Genomic DNA, 18,009 nt, shown 5'->3' on the forward strand with positions numbered 1-18,009 from the left:
GAAAATGTCTTCATATTATTAATAGTAAAGTTTTAAATTTCGCGCGTAAGAAAGCTTAATAAAGTATTATTCACATATTCATGAAAATATTTTTTTGATACATAATGAGTGTAAATAGCTCGACTTCTAGTTAGTCTAGCTGTTAAAACAACATATACACTAGATAACTTATAGTTTAAAAGTTAAAATTATAGTTTTTTTTTTGACATGTGATAGTATTGAAATGCTTTACGAACTATTTCGTAATCTAGTCATTTCGTCATAAACAATAAAAGAATAACTATTGTGCGCGGAGCGAAACCATGAACGCCACGCGAAGCGGGCGGGAAACAGCTAGTAAGGACAGGTATAAACAAGGTAAAAATGCAGCCGGAAAAAGTATCTGTGTCCGTTGTGCTGCGTTGAGTGCCCGAGCGAAAGAGTAAGTCCGAAACTGCAGGCATGCGCAGATCGGGCGCTAGCTTTATCTCTCTTACTTCCTTACAGAGGATCCAAGAGAGAATTTATTAATCCTGCTTCAGCCTGTAATATCCCACTACTAGGCATGGGCCTCTTTCCCCATGTAGGAGAAGAATCAGAGCTTAATCCACCACGCTGCTCTAAGGCTGGTTGGCGGATATATTTCCTACTATATACAGGGTTACAGGAAAAGTCGACCTAGATCCGTTAAGGGCGTATAGTACACACCATTTCTGAATGATTTCACTATGGAACCCCCCATCCTAAACTTAACCGTTTTCGAGATATTCGAGTTTTAATTTTTTTTTTATGAAAATGCCCAATTTTTCGGCTATTGAACTGAATATTTTGAATTTTTTTGACTCTTATGATTATTTTTTTGGTTTTTTACATGAAGAATGAGATGCTTAATGACCTTAATGACTAAAATTGCACGTAAGTTAACTAAATAGGTCGTTGTAGACGATCGAAACTTAAGAAAATAAGTACAAATTAAAAAAAATATATTTTTCTTTTCTGGATATCTCAAAAAATTATTATGGCACTTGCTCTGCAGATGTGCTTAAAAACATCTACATTTTATCAGCTATCCAATGAGGTATAACAACCTAGGGTTGTATTTAAACTCATAGAAAAAAACATAGTTGAAAACGTTCAGGTAGTAGGTCTAACGTAGGTCGGCTATTGTCCTTCAAGTTAATCCGGTGCGTGTGAGCGAGACAACTTAAGATTTATGCAGGTGAGAGTGAGAAAAATAATGTGCAAAAACAAGATCTGAATGGTGATACTTATGAAAATTTCTTAAGAGGTGACTTAGGTGACCTTCTAGATGATCTCCCATTAAAATTACTGCGGGACATGTGGTTTCAACATGATGGCTGCCCTGCCCATTTCAGAAGAAGCGTTAAGGAATGGTTGGACACTAACTATCCTAACAAATGGATTGGACGAGGTGGGCCTTTACCCTGGCCAGCCAGATGTCCCGACCTGACCCCCATGGATTTTTATGTATGGGGGCACATGAAGAGCCTCGTTTACAGTGAGCCCAACCCCATATCGTCAGTGGAAGTTCTCATAAGACGACATAAGAACAACATTAACCATTGGTGTAGTGAAAAGTGGACTACGTGAAAGAATGAGAAAATGTGTGCGAAATAGAGGTGGACACGTGGAACATGAACTTCAAAAACATTAGGTGAATAAATGTTATTTTGAACTGATTTATTGTTTCATTTAGCTTACTACAATCACCGACGATCTTGTAATGATGATTATGCTGAACTTAAGTCAAATTAATTAAATAAGCGCTATTTATTCTGACTGCCATGTAGCCTTAGAAACTAAGTTTCACCTTTGAGGTTAATAAATAACCTAGAGTGTTATACTTCGTTGGATAGCTGATAAAATGTAGATGTTTTTAAGCACATCTGCAGAGCAAGTGCCATAATAATTTTTTGAGATATCCAGAAAAGAAAAATATTTTTTTATAATTTGTACTTATTTTCTTAAGTTTCGATCGTCTACAACGACCTATTTAGTTAACTTACGTGCAATTTTAGTCATTGAGGTCATTAAGCATCTCATTCTTCATGTAAGAAACCAAAAAAATAATCATAAGAGTCAAAAAAAATTAAAATATTCAGTTCAATAGCCGAAAAATTGGGCATTTTCATAAAAAAAATTAAAACTCGAATATCTCGAAAACGGTTAAGTTTAGGATGGGGGGTTCCATAGTGAAATAATTCAGAAATGGTGTGTACTACACGCCCTTAACGGATCTAGGTCGACTTTTCCTGTAACCCTGTATATTCACTGCACATAGCCATCAATGTTTTCATAATTCATATACTGGTACCTGCAACTGTAACCACATTGACTTTGTTAAAACTCAGCGTTACCTTGGTATTACTATAGATACTAACCTCAATTGGAAGGAACATATAAATAATGTTTGTGACAAACTACGTGCCCTTTTAGCCAAATTAACCATAATTAAACCCAAAATTCCATTCATAATACTATTAAAGTTTTATAAATCTTTAGGTGAATCTATTATATCTTATGGACTAAGCACCTACGGTCTTACATTTAAATCACATCTCGATAGAATCTATCATCTCCAATCACGAATCTTAAAAACAATCGTATCTACCCATATACATAAGAAATAAATACAAAAATAACTCCTTGAAATTATTTAACTACTGCAGAGTAATGCCAATACATACTAAAATAAAATATACATTATTAATAGAACAATATTTTAATTCAAACATTCAAATAAAAATGAGTCACTATAAACTAACAAGAAATATTACAAATCACACATTAAAAATACCTAGTCATAAGTAATTTTTATGGAAAACGTACGCTTGAATATATTATTCCTCTCTTAATAAATAATCTGCCATCAAATTTAAAAAAAAAATCAAAAAAATAACTATAAAAACATATTTAAAAAATTCTTTTTAGACCAACATAAAGAGAGAGAGACATGACCGCATTTATTATTTTTATTATGTAATTACTATTTTTTAACCACTTAATGTTATTTTTTTTTCTTTCTAATTATATTCACATGTATAACTTATATTTGGATAGCTTTATATCATATTTTTATGTTAGTACTAGCTGTGCCCGCGGCTTCGCCCGCGTTGAAATTGGTGTGTCACAAAGTTTTCCCGGCAAACTTCCAGTGAAACTCTCATCAAAATCGGCTTAGCCGTTCCGTAAACCTTCCTCTTGCCAATGGTGGAGCCCTCTCTCCAATGGTAAAACCGTACGAAAATCCGTTCAGTAGATTTTGAGCGAATCGATCACATACACTTTTGGGGACTTTGTTTTATAATACACTAACTGTTACCCGCGACTACGTCCGCGTGGTTATGAAGATATGCATTACTATAAAGATGTTTAACGCAAATTATTTTTTTATTTCAGTCACTCGAAATGCTTATCAAACTGAGTAACTTTTTAAAAGTCACAATTTAGTATAATTTAGTAGTTATTTTTATAAAACCTCTCTATACACCACATTTTTAGTTTTATTTTCAGGCTGTATATGTTTCATACAAACTATCAACCCCAATTAAACCCCCTTAGCGGTGGAATATCGTAAAATCTGTTCTTAGCGGACATCTGCTAACTATAATCTACCTCCCTGACAAATTTTGTCTTTGTCCAACCTGGATGGATGGGACCATCCAGCGGTTTTTGAGTTCTCGTAATGAGTGAGTTAGTGACCTTTCTCTTTTATATATATATAGATTACGATGCATTATTTGAACACCTCCTCACCATCTATAGATTATATATTTTAAATTTCAAGTCTCTTACTTCAAAAACATAAGACTTTCATACAAACTTCCGACCCCCGTTTTACCCCCTTAGGGGTCGAATTTCGTAAAATCCGTTCTTAGCAGATGTCTATGCCCTATATGAAGCCTTCCTGCTAAATTTCAAGCTTGTAGCTGTTATAGTTCCGGAGATTTCGTGATGAGTGAGTCAATCTACCATCCCCCGTTTTAACCTCAAAGAAGAGTTGCTTTCTAAAAATACATTATTTAAACACATTCTCACCGTCTAAGGAGCGTACATTTTAAATTTCAAGTCTCTTACGTCAAAAACATGGGACTCTCATACAAACTTCCAACCCCCGTTTTAGCCCCTTAGGGGTCGAGTTTTGTAAAACCCGTTCTTAGCGAATGTTTAAGCCCTATAAGGAGCCTTTCTGCCAAATTCCAAGTTTGTAACTGTTATAGTTTCGGAGATTTCGTGATCAGTGAGCCAACCTACTATCCCCCGTTTTAACCCCAAAAAGGGGTTGATTTCTAAAGATACATTATTTGGAAACCTTCTCACCATCTATAGAGCATAAATTTTAAATTTCAAGTCTCTTACTTCAAAAACATAGGACTTTCATACAAACTCCCAAGCCCGTTTTACCCCCTTAGGGGTCGAATTTCGTAAAATCCGTTCTTAGCGGATGTCTACGTCCTATAAAAAGACCTCCTGCCAAATTTCAAGTTTGTAGCTGTTATAGCTCCGGAGATTTCGTGATGAGTGAGTCAATCTACCATCCCCCGTTTTAATCTCAAAAAAGAGTATCTTTCTAAAAATACATTATTTAAACACCTTCTCACCATCTAAAGAGCGTAAATTTTAAATTTCAAGTCTCTTACTTCAAAAACATAGGACTTTCATACAAACTTGCAACCCCCATTTTACCCCCTTAGGGGTTGAGTTTCGTAAAATTCGTTCATAGCAGATGTTTACGTACTATAAAGAGCCTACCTGCAAAATTTCAAGTTTGTAGCTATTATAGTTCCGGAGATTTCGTGATGAGTGAGTCAATCTACCATCCCCCGTTTTAACCTCAAAAAAGAGTTGCTTTCTAAAAATACATTATTTGGACACCTTCTCACCATCTAAAGAGCGTACATTTTAAATTTCAAGTCTCTTACTTCAAAAACATAGGACTTTCATACAAACTTCCAACCCCCGTTTAACCCCCTTAGGGGTCGAATTTCGTAAAATCCGTTCTTAGCAGATGTTTACGCCCTATATGAAGCCTTCCTGCCGAATTTCAAGTTTGTAACTGTTATAGTTTCGGAGATTTCGTGATCAGTGAGCCGACCTACTATCCCCCGTTTTAACCCAAAAAGGGGTTGATTTCTAAAGATACATTATTTGGACACCTTTTCACCATCTATCTATAGAGCTTACATTTTAAATTTCAAGTCTCTTACGTCAAAAACATGGGACTCTCATACAAACTTCCAACCCCCATTTTACCCCCTTAGGGGTTGAGTTTCGTAAAATCTGTTCTTAGCGGATGTCTACGTCCTATAAGGAGCCTACTTACCAAATTTCAAGTTTGTAGGTGTTATAGTTTCGGAGATTTCGTGATGAATGACCTTTCGCGTTTATATATATTATATAGATATAATATCGTATGTACTTAAGTATTATTACTTTAGAAACACAGTGCACTGTTAAACTGTTCATTGTTTTTGCTGCACTGTTTATCACATAAATTGTATCTTTTTTTTCTTCTGTAAATAAATAAATAAATAAATACTATGAGTAACAACCGGGACCGACGGCTTAACGTGCTCTCCGAGGCACGGTGGAGAGATCCACAAGGACTGCACAAACACCCAGACCACGGCAAACACCTGTATGGCCAAAACAAATGTTTGTCATGTGCGGGGATCGAATCCGCAAGCAGGGGCCAGCGCAACAGGTACAATCCATGGCAGTGACCGTTGCGCCAACGCGGCGTCATTATTATTCATTTATTAACCCTGGCGGTCATAATAAGGATATTGGGAAACTGTTATTGAAGTATTGCATTGTCATCGGTCCTTGGTACGTGTGCAAAGTTTCAAATTAATCAAACTTCTACATATATACATACGTATTCATATACCCAAGCTAATAAAAGCGTGGTAAAAAAATCGGACTTACATGGACATTGACAATTAATACAACGTAGGTATTAAAAAAATATATATTTATTAAATACCCATTATAATTAGAGATAACTCAAAAAGTATTTGTCAGATCTCGACCAATTTCAAATGGAAGAACATTGTATGTAATATTTCTTATACTTTGACGACGCGTTAGCGCAGCGATAATAGCACTGGCTGTTGTGCTGGCGGTCGCGGGTTCGATTCCCGATCACGACAGACATTTGTATCGACCATATAGATGTTAGTCGTGGTCTGGGCTTTGAGTTTGAGTACTGTATGTGTTTCCGGACCCCCACTACAGGAGAAAATCCTACTGAGGGATCTGTTGAGTGTGAAGCGTTTATTTAGTAATACTCGGGGCATCACTACAGGGTAAAGCGTTCTTTATTTAAAAATATTAGATATTGATTCATCATACTGCTTTTCCGCGATTTTGTGTGTGTGTACACATCTTTCGATTTATTTTAAAATTACTCTAGAATATGCAAAATCAGTTTTGCTAACACATAATTATGTGAACTCACAACGACTTTGTATCTTATGTATCTTACGTGTTTTATTCACTTGAAGGTCTTGACACTAGAAAAAAATATCGAATGAGGGTTGCGGGTCATTTTTGGTTCGTTTTTTCGTGTTAAGTCTTTTGAAGTTAAAAATAATATATATCAACTAGGATTATAATTCAATTATTATTTAAGTCAATAGGCGTGGAACTAATTAGTTTTAAATTTTTTCAGAAATATTTTCAGCTATTTTAATTATGAATATTAATAATCTTCTTCTGATATATTTCTTTACTTCTTCTTTTGACAAGCAGTACAATAAGTAGTATGATTTAATATATATGTAGCTACTATATTTATTTATTTATACTTTATTGTACACCACAACTACATTTTAAACAATAAACACATTTAAAAACATTTACAGACTGTGAAGTATAATGGGCGGACTTAAGGCTATTTAGCCATTTCTTCCAGACAACCCAATTAAAGGAAGGATAAATACTATACATAGATACATGTTACATACATAGTCTAATGTCATTATATGAATCATTTACATTCAATTTTCAAATCTTCACACAGCTCATTGCTAGTTGAGATGTGACACACGCGTGTGATCATTTGTTCCTCGTATATATGTAGTATATCAAATTGTTTAAATTAAAGTAATATATATAATAGATAGATAAATATTATATGTGAAAATGGTAAGTAGCTTATGTTTTTTTTTAAATATACTAATTGAATGTAAAATATAAATTATGTATTTATATAATTAAAAATAAACTCGTGGAGGACGTCGTGTCTTTTTTGCAAGCAGAAAAATTAGTTAGTATTGTTAATCACTTCCAAAAAAGGAGGAGGGTCTCAATCCTATTAGATTTTTTATATACTTACCTCAGAAGTTTTGATTAGGGGGACCGATTTGGATGATTTTTGTTTTAATCGAGAGGTGATGCGTGTCACGTAGTCCCATTTAAATTTAATTAAGGTTAAACTAGCACTTTTCGAGTAATATCTAACAATGCGACTAACAAATGCTGGGCTATTACCTCTCTCTTACTCGTTGTCCTATGCTGTGTTACACCGCATAACTTTTCACTGGGTATACTGATTTTGATGATTTTTATTTTAATCGAAAGCTGATGCTTGTCTTGTAGTCCCATTTAAGTTATTTTGATTGAGATCTAATAGTTGCTTTTTGAGTAATCTTTGATAACGCGCATTTACTCAACAAATTTTTCGTTTATTTATATTATATTACTGATCGATGTAATTGAAGTCGGTTTTTTTTTCGTTTGAGAGCAAACTAAATTATTTTTAAACTTCCATTAATGATGTTAAGCCTGTTTATTATTAACTAGCCGACCCGTGCCCACTTCGTTGGGCGTTAATTATTATTATATTAACCAAATAACATACTTTAAAAAACAAATTTTAGAGCACTTAAATAAATAATATGTTGCTCCCGTGTATTTATTATTTTAAATTACAGAACCAAATAACATACTTTAAAGAACAAATTTTATAGCACTTAAATAAATAATATGTTGCTCCCGTGTATTTATTATTTTAAATTACAGAACCAAATAACATACTTTAAAGAACAAATTTTATAGCACTCAAATAAATAATATGTTGTTCCAACGCCATCTATCAAAAATCGAGAAAACATCGTCGATAGACTAAAATAAGACTAAATTAATAACGTTGAAATACTAATAAATTGTTTTCTAATAGCGATAGATGGCGCTAGTTTGTTTACCATTTTGATATTATATTTTAATCTTTTTCTTATTTACTAAATTTTTTGTTCAATTACAATAAAATATAGCCTATGTCACTCCTGAATAGTGTAGCTTTCTGTTGATGAAAGAAATTTCATGATCGGTTCGGTATTTGCGAAGATTACCCCCTACATACAAACAAAGTTATAAACTTTACCTCTTTATAATATTAGTATAGATTTTTGAACTTTGTTTACTATTACATTCGAGTAGAGGACAAATTATAATTTGAAATTGTTATTATCACAAATTTAACTAGTTACGTTAAAATACACAACAAACTATAAAGACTAGCTGCTTTTTTTGTAATATAAAAAATAGTATTAACAAAAAAAAAAATATGAATTTTCAGAATGGACTGTTTTTATTCGTGTTATTTATAACAAGTTTTGCCGAATCAGCGAATATTCTGTATGTGACTCCATTTTCTTCAGTATCTCATAATATATTTCTACGTCCGATCGGGCTGGAGCTCGCGCGACGGGGACACAATGTTACCGTCATTACATCCCAAAAAGTAAAGGATCCGCCGCCGAATTACCATGAGGTATTAGTGGATGATAAAGAAATTTGGGACATGTTAGGTGAGTGGATAAAAAGATTTGACATTAAAGCTATACCTTCTATTATCTATATTTTATATAATTTTAATCCTTTTATCTCTATGTATAATCTATTATATTTAAAAGCTGTAACAGAACTTCTCTTTTATTAATACATCCAAAATCTATTCAAATATTCCGTAGTAGTTTTAAAAATAGGACTATTGCCGTAATTGTCAGATTCGTGTCTTTTTATTTGAATGAAATGAAAATTAAGTCACTATCTAATATATAAAATTCTTGTGTCGCGGTGTTTGTAGTTAAACTCCCCCGAAACGGCTTGACCTATTCTCATGAAATTTTGTGTGTCGGGTAGGTCTGAGAATCGAGCAACATCTATTTTTAATACCCCTAAGATAAGGGGGGGTGGTGATTAAGATGGTTAATAAAATATTGTGACATTTTGTGTGCATATCGGTTAGGTCTAAGAATCGGCCAACATCTATTTTTCATTCTCCTAATTTATAAGGGGGGGGGGGGGATTGGGAAGGTTGATAAAAGGTATAGCAAAACAACGTTTGCGGGGTCAGCTAGTATATGTGTAAGAAATTATGGTTAAAAAAAATAAAAAAAACAACCTTTTTTAATTAATTAGTATTTTTATTAATTACAAATAGTTTATATTACAGTAATAGAAGATCGAACAATCAATCATAATTAATTACTTAAAAATAAAATTATAATAAAATTAAAGTTATTTAGAGAATAATTCAATTCAGAGTAAAAAACGAGGGGTGCATTTTACTTTATTTTCAGAAATTTTTACTATGTTTTTATAACTCTCCGCACATAGATAGTTGCAAGTAGGATAATTTTTACATTGAATATATCAAGCAGCATAAATCATTGGTTAATTTTTCAGATTGACCGTTTTACTACGGACTCATGCTTGAGAACATTATTTGTTGACGTACTTTCCCAGTAATTAATTACTAATGTCGTGTTATAAAGAGTAGACTTATTTCGTTCTATTCAATATGTAACTCCAAAACATAAATAAACTAAAACATTTGTATCCTTGATATATACCATGCAATTGGAAAATAAGAAACGAAGCATCGTCTTTGGAGATTTTAATATTAATTTATTAAGCGAAACCAGCAAAACTTTATACCAAAAAGAGATGTTACAAACAACTGGCTATGACATACTGAATAAAATAGACATCAAATATTGTACTCGAGAGACAACAACAACCAAAACTATATTAGATCATATTTTCTCAAATATTCATAATGAGAAATTTCATCTATCAATTATTGCCTCGCCGCTATCTGATCACAAACAAATATATGTGAAACTACTTAAGCATGAACACATTCTCCTATGACGGACATCATATGAAGCAATAAACTACATAGCATTATATGAAAGTATGAAGAAAAATATACTAAATAACGAAGACCACAACTACACCACTTATATATTGGAAAAAATAAAAAAATAAAAAAGTAAAAATATTAAATTTACCCCGGAAGGATTGGATTAACAGAAATATTACTAAAGGAGTATCCAGAAGAAATGATCTATGGAAGAAACTTAAAGACAACTCTAGAAATGAAACATTAAAACGTCAATTTTTAACCGAAAGAAATAACTTACACAATTAGTTGTGTAAGTTATTTCTTTCGGTTAGGTTAGTAGGGTTCGGTTAGGTATTAGTTAGGGTTTATTAGAAACACAAAACACGAATTTTATTATAATTCCTTTAAAAATTGTAATAATGACTCAAAAAAGCTTTGGAGTTTAATTAATAAGTTAGCTAACAATAAAATTAAAACTACTCACTTCTTCCAACCTTAATTGTATCAGGTGAAACAATTAACAATGGCAGTGATATATGCGAAAAATTTAATGTATTTTTTTATTAATCGGCTCTGAACTGGCTCAAAAAATACCAAAATATCATCCTAATAAATTTATTAACACTATGATTTACCTAAATGAAGAACCCGAACGTATAATAACACATTTTGAACCTTGCACCGTTAAAGGAGTAAAAAATATCATTAAAAGTTCAGACAGCGTGTAGTACAGGTATCGACGGTATTAGCACAAAATCACTTATTTGCATACGCGACCTTATATTAAAAAATTTAACAGATTGTATAAATAAATGTTTAGCTACAGGAACTTTCCCTAACAGTTTGAAAATAGCAAAAATAACTCCGATATACAAATCTGGACCAAAAACTGATCCGGATAACTATCATCCGATTGCTGTGTTGCTTGTGATTTCAAAAGTTTGTGAAAGTGTCATATATAGGCGCCTGATGACACACACCTGGAGAGCTTAAATTTCCTTTCACACAATACGGTTTCCGTCAAAATTCCGGAACGGTATCAGCAGTAATTGATTTAACAACTAAAATAAATACAGAAATTGATAAAAAAAGCTTTTGTCTGGGTATCTTCATCGACCTTCAGAAAGCTTTCGATACAGTTAGTCATTCCTTATTGTTAGCTAAGTTAAAAAATTAAGGGTATCCGGACTTATTTACGACATATTTCAATCATACTTAGAAACTCGAACACAAGTTGTAAAAATAGGTACACAAGCAATCCCCAACGTATAACCTGCAGTATTTCCCTGGGATCCGTAATAGGGTCATTATTATTTCTAATTTACGTCAATAATGTGACTAATATCAATCTAACTGGACATATGACACAAAAAAGACATGTACGCGATACATGTCTTTTTTGTGTCACATGTCCAGTTAGATTGATATTAGTAAGACATGTACATGATACATGTCGTTTTTGTGTCACATGTCCAGTTAGATTGATATTAGTAAGACATGTACATGATACATGTCTTTTTTTGTGTCACATGTCCAGTTAGATTGATATTAGTAAGACATGTACATGATACATGTCTTTTTTGTGTCACATGTCCAGTTAGATTGATATTAGTAAGACATGTACATGATACATGTCTTTTTTGTGTCACATGTCCAGTTAGATTGATATTAGTAAGACATGTACATGATACATGTCTTTTTTGTGTCACATGTCCAGTTAGATTGATATTAGTAAGACATGTACATGATACATGTCTTTTTTAGTTCGGAAAAGACCTAACAGAATTGGTTAAACAAGCACAACAAGATCTACGCCAATACAGCATTTGGTATCAATGTAATATATTAGCAGTTAGCGCAAAGAAAAGTTCTTACACGATTTTCAGTGCAAAAAACTAAAAAAAACCGGACGATATATCACTACATATGAACGACGAAATCCTTCATAGATCACACCAAGAAAAGTACCTTGGCTTAATTCTGGACGATAAATTGACATGGCGACCCCACATAGAACACGTGCAAAATAAACAGACACAATTCACTGGGGCGCTACGGAGGATGTCTTCTTGTATACCACCTAAAATACGATATATGCTGTACAATGCGTTTATAAAATCTTAACTTACATATTTAATAGAGGCCTGGGGCAGCGCCGCTAAAACGAATATCATGCCATTACAGCGTGCACAAAATAAAGCTATTAAAGTATTGTCCCAATATCCCACTAACACCCACTTCTATACTATACAGTCAGCAGTCGGTCAGTCAGCTCAGCCTACTGCAGTCCATTGCTGGACATAGGCCTCCCCAAGTTCACGCCAGACATCCCGGTTTTCCGCAATCCTCATCCAGCCTACACCGGCAATATTACGTAGATCGTCGGTCCACCGGGCTGGGGGACGTACCAAGATGCGTTTGCCAACACGCGGTCTCCACTCCAGGACCCGTCTACTCCAACGGCCATCGGTCCTGCGACACAGATGACCAGCCCACTGCCACTTCAACTTGCTAATTCTGTGGGCTATATCGGTTACTTTCGTTCTCTCGCGGATAGTCTCATTTTTAATCATATCTTTGAGAAAAACTCCATTTTTTTTTACGTGGGGAAAATCCATCATGGATACCCTCCAGCGCGGGGGCGCCAGAGGGTTATGTCAGACTCCTACTGACTAAAAACCACCACGTGTGAGCAGTCGTCCGCCTGGGTGGGGCGAGATGAGGTCGCGTTAGCATTCGCCACCTCTTGAGAAAAACCCCAAGCATAGCCCGTTTCATTTTCAGTTTCGAATTTTGGGTTTCGAAATGGCTACAGCACCGTAGACCACATCCATGCTGTTCGGCAGATTATTCAAAAGACAGAAGAATATAATCAACCGCTGTGTATGGCATTTGTCAATTACGAGAAAGCCTTCGACTGGATTCTCTGCAGAGACGTCATATCGACTGGCGATATATCGAGGTACTGAAATCTATATACGACGCAGCGACGATGACCGTTCATGTTCAGGACCAGAGAACAAGACCTATTTACCTCCGGCGCAGAGTAAGACAGGGAGATGTAATATCACCGAAACTGTTCACCACTGCGCTGGAGGATGTCTTTAAGACCTTATATTGGGGGGAACGAGGCATTAACGTCAACGGTGAAACACGAAAAACAAAACGAAAGTTATGTTTAACAACCAAGTCATACCGAGACCGGTATCGGTCGATTGTACCCTTCTCGAAGTTTTTCAGGGTTATATTTACCTAGGCCATATTATCCAACTAGGCCGCAACAACTTGAGGATTCGGTTGGGCTGGGCGGCGTTTGGCAGACTTCGTCGAGTCTTCACTTCGAAGATTCCGCAATGCTTGAAGACAAAAGTCTTCGAGTAATGCGTCCTGCCTGTGTTAACATACGGAGCCGAGACGTGGACACTGACGAAGGGACTGGTCCACAAGTTTAGAGTCGCTCAACGTACAATGGAACGGGCTATACTATACAAAACCAACAAAATATCTAACTTTGATCAAATTCACACTGTGAACATATGCATATCAATAAAATAAAAAAAATTATCAGGATGCATCCGCATGCCGACAGCTCTTACCAAACGCGAGCATACGCAGACACAAACTGAAACTTATTACGCCAAGAACGGGGTATGGTAAAAGAAACATTTTATATGATGGTGTCATGAGGTACAATAAACTACCAAATAAAATAAAAATATGTAAAAATCTTTCTATATACAAAAGTAAGTTAAAACAATATATACTTGAAATATAATGTATAAATAAACATAAAACATAAATGAATAAATATAACAAATAAACAAAAAAAAAAATACAATCACAACAAAAAATTACTCATAAACTTGCATATTATTAAACTACCTACAATCAAACGAAAAAACAAACTAAACCATATTCGCATCAAGATTGATAATACTCGTATTAAACAAATAAATAAACTTAATTCTTTATTACTACCTTTCCCTTTTTTGAGTCATTACCTATTTAAACAAATACGGTCGAACTGTTTGTTACATATTTAATAAAGTATCTGTATGTACAATACTCATAAGTGAACTGTAATGTTCTTGAGAAATAAAGTTCCTTAGACCGAAATAATTATTCTGGTTGAAATATACTTTTCAACGAGAAAATAATATAAAGTTTGCTCTGTGATGAGCTCGGTGTTACATCACAGTAAAAGTCTTATTTCTTTTTAACCGACTTCCAAAAAGGAGGAGGTTCTCAATTCGACTGTATTTTTTTTTTTTTTTTATGTATCTTACTTCAGAAATTTTGACTGGGTGGAGCGATTTCGACAAATTTTCTTTTGATCGAAAGGTGGTGTGTGTCATTTGGTCCCATTTAAATTTATTTGAGATCTAACAACTGCTTTTCGAGTTATGTCTAATAATGCGTTTTTACTTGACACTTTTTTCGTTGTTTTATACCGCATAACTTTCTACTGAATATACCGATTAGAAAGGAAACCAGGATCTGATGATGGGATCCCAGAGAAATCGAGGGAAACTCGAAAATCTGCAATAACTTTTTACTGGGTATACCGATTTTAATAATTTTTAATTTAATCGAGAGCTGATGTTTATCTTATATTTTTGTCACATATAAATTTTATCGAGATCTGATAACTACTTTTTGAGTAATTTTTGATAACGCGTAGAAACTTGACTATTTTTTCGACGATCTACGTTGTATTACTCGTCGTAATTGAAGTCGGTTTTTTTTCGTTTGTGAGCAAACACAATTATTTATTTTTAGACAAAATTATTAGATATAAATTTTTTGTTTTTTGTTTAAATTTATGTGTATTCAAAGTTTTGATATTATTGCTATAAAAATATAGGTTTGCACATTATACATATACTAGGCGGACAGAGCGGTTCCATTCGAGATAAACTTTTTGTAGAACTTGATTGACAAACAAGCGTACGGTTCGCCTGTTGATGCCTGCAATACCAGAAGCATCGCAAGCGCGTTGCTGACCTACCTCCCATCCCACTCAGGAACTCTGGTCACCTTACTCACCACAGGAACACAATGTTGCTTGAAAGTAGTATTATTTAGCTATGATCCTCTGTAAGGTTGAGGTACTCCAGATTTACGCAGGATACATATATCCTACCTCAGTTAAAAGTCATTTTCATTATATATCCTCATTAATAATTTTCTGTTCTTGTTTATAGGTACAGAAAGACCAAATGTATTTAATATGGTTGAAATGTCTGCTGAGGACTTCCACAAACATGTTCTATGGGCCGGTGGTTTAGCTTATACGGAACTTACCTTAAATTCAACAGACGTTAAGGAATTTTTAAAAAAAGACAACAAGTTTGACTTGGTCATCAACGAGCAGTTTTTCCAAGAGGCTCTTTACACACTTGCGTATAAATATAATGCACCTTTAGCATTGGTTTCAACCTTTGGTAATTGCATGAGACATAACGTTGTAGTACGAAATCCTTTGCAACTGGCCACGGTAACTTCGGAGTTTTTAGATGTTAGAGACCCTTCGAGTTTTTGGGGAAGATTTAGAAACCTATATTTTACGGCTTATGAATACTTCTGGTGGACATTCTGGTACTTGAAGAAACACGAGGAGCTAGTGAAAAAGTATTTACCAGAAATAGCAAACGATGTACCGAGTTTTTACACATTGCAGAACGATGTATCGTTGTTCATGAGCAATAGTCATTTTAGTTTCGATCCCGCTATTGCTCTGCTACCTAATATAGTTGAAATTGGAGGAGTTCATTTATCAAAAAGTAGCGCCAGTTTACCAGCGGTAAGACATTTATATCTTATTGTTAGTTCTTATCTTATCAATATATCTAGATAATTGTTTACTTTGTTATTTTTTAAGTAATTTATACGCATACCTACACGTTTTTAATAAATATTAAAAAAAGGTTTTATATTTGCATATTATTGGTTTTATAAATCGATTGCATTGGATATGAGAGTTGTTATTTTATTATATTTAACAATAGAAGTAAATTTTTTTTTTAATGTTATTAGGTCGGCAAACAAGCGTACGGCTCACCTGATGGTAAGCGATTACCGTAGCTTATAGACAACTCCGACACCAGAAGCATCGCAAGCGCGTTGCCGACCCAATCCCCAATCCTCCCAGGAGCTCTGGTCACCTTACTCACCAACAGGAACACAATACTGCTTGAAAACAGTATTATTTAGCTGTGATCTTCTGTAAGGTCGAGGTACTACCCCAGTCGGGCTGCTCCATATTTTGAGCAGCCCGACTGGGATATAAATAAATAATATATATTACGAAATAAAAATAATGTGATACATTTATAAATTCATTCAAGATGTTTTAATTTTAGGATCTTCAAAAACTCTTAGATGATGCAAAAGACGGCGTGATTTACATTAGTTTCGGTTCAAACGTCAAAGGCTCTGAGATACCATTAGAAAAGAAGAAAGACTTTATAAAGGTTTTTAAACGATTGGAAAAATACACTATATTATGGAAATGGGAAGATGATCATTTTGAAGATAAGCCTCCTAATTTAGTAACGCGTAAATGGTTTCCTCAAAAGGAAATTTTAGGTAAAAATTTATATTTACAATATTACTAGCTTTGCCAGGCATTTCGTTGCGTGCCTACCGCCGGGGCGAGCGAGGTGGCGAATGCTAGCGCGACCCCATCTCGCCCCACCAAGACGGACGACTGTTCACACGTGATGGTTTTTTAGTCAGTAGAAATCTGAGATAACCCTCTGGTGCCCCCGCGCCGGAGGGTATCCATGATGGATTTTCCCCACGTAAAAAAAGGCATTTCGTTGCGTGGAAAGATTATGTTCCTAAAACTTAAGAGATTATAACTATTAAATTTGTTTAATGAGCCAATTTCTTTAAATTACCTATTACCACCAGTAACAATCAAGTTACCGGTAAAAGGTATTAAATATTTAGTACTTTTAGAGTGTAGTAAGTACGAGTCAAGTGAAATTAAATTTAAGAATATTGTGGATATTTAAGGTATCCTAATTGTTCATTTAACTTCATATGTTTGAAATGTTATTGCTATTGAAATATGATATTTCTTCGAGCATATTTCTTTACTTGTTCGTTTGTCTTCGACGGCAACTAATGAATTCTGTTTCTATACCGTACAGGAATTTAACGTTAAAATATGCAGTTAATTACACAACGTAAATGTATATCTTTTATTTGAAATCACACGACTAATAAGTTATAATTATTTTTCAGTTCATCCGAACGTTAAACTGTTTATATCTCACGGCGGCTTGATAGGAATGCAAGAAGCTATTTTTAACGGTATACCTCTCGTAGGCGTTCCAGTATATGCTGATCAATATAACAACTTGCTGATAGCTGAACAAGCTGGTTTCTGTAAAATTCTCTCGTATCATGATATTAATGAAAATACTTTATACAACACTGTAAGTGAAATTCTTAACCACAATTCTTATATGGAAAAGGCTAAAGAAGTTTCTCGAAGGTTCAAGGATAGACCGATGAGCGCTTTAGATACAGCAATGTTTTGGATAGAATATGTAATAAGAAATAAAGGTGCAGAATATATGAAGAATCCTGCAAGAAATATGAGCTGGTTTGCGTCGAATATGATAGATGTTTACGCTACAATATTATTGGCTTCGATTATAGGGATAGTTGCTTTAGTTAAAATTATAAAGTTACTTTTACGTTTGTTATCTCTTAACAAAGTTGAAATAAATAAGAAGAAAAAGTTTGCATAATGTTTATACGTATATTTAAACTAGCTGTGCCTGCGACTTCGCCGGGTGGAATTCACAAAAGTTTTGCTTCAGTTCGCAGAGTTATAAAATAAATAATGTTTTGAAATAAAA

The 18,009-nt window shown here is 34.1% G+C and overlaps 1 protein-coding gene across 1 annotated transcript; it reads left to right on the forward strand.

The window, feature by feature from the left end:
* Positions 1 to 302: 302 nt before the first annotated feature.
* LOC123656640 (UDP-glycosyltransferase UGT5-like) lies at positions 303 to 18,009 on the forward strand. The gene is made up of 6 exons (XM_045592306.1): positions 303 to 421; positions 1,179 to 1,467; positions 8,582 to 8,813; positions 15,340 to 15,938; positions 16,498 to 16,723; positions 17,387 to 18,009. The coding sequence occupies exons 1-6, from the start codon at positions 303 to 305 to the stop codon at positions 17,896 to 17,898; spliced, it is 1,977 nt and encodes a 658-aa protein (XP_045448262.1). The 3' UTR covers positions 17,899 to 18,009.

Source organism: Melitaea cinxia, chromosome 9 (genome assembly GCF_905220565.1).
Source record: "Melitaea cinxia chromosome 9, ilMelCinx1.1, whole genome shotgun sequence".
NCBI lineage: Eukaryota > Metazoa > Arthropoda > Insecta > Lepidoptera > Nymphalidae > Melitaea > Melitaea cinxia.

Coding starts and splice junctions, on each gene's coding strand:
- LOC123656640 (XM_045592306.1), top strand. CDS start 303: ATGAACGCCACGCGAAGCGGGCGGGAAACAGCTAGTAAGGACAGGTAT. Junction 1,468..8,581: donor TGACCCCCATGGATTTTTAT/GTATGGGGGCAC, acceptor ATGAATTTTCAG/AATGGACTGTTTTTATTCGT. Junction 15,939..16,497: donor GTAGCGCCAGTTTACCAGCG/GTAAGACATTTA, acceptor TTTTAATTTTAG/GATCTTCAAAAACTCTTAGA.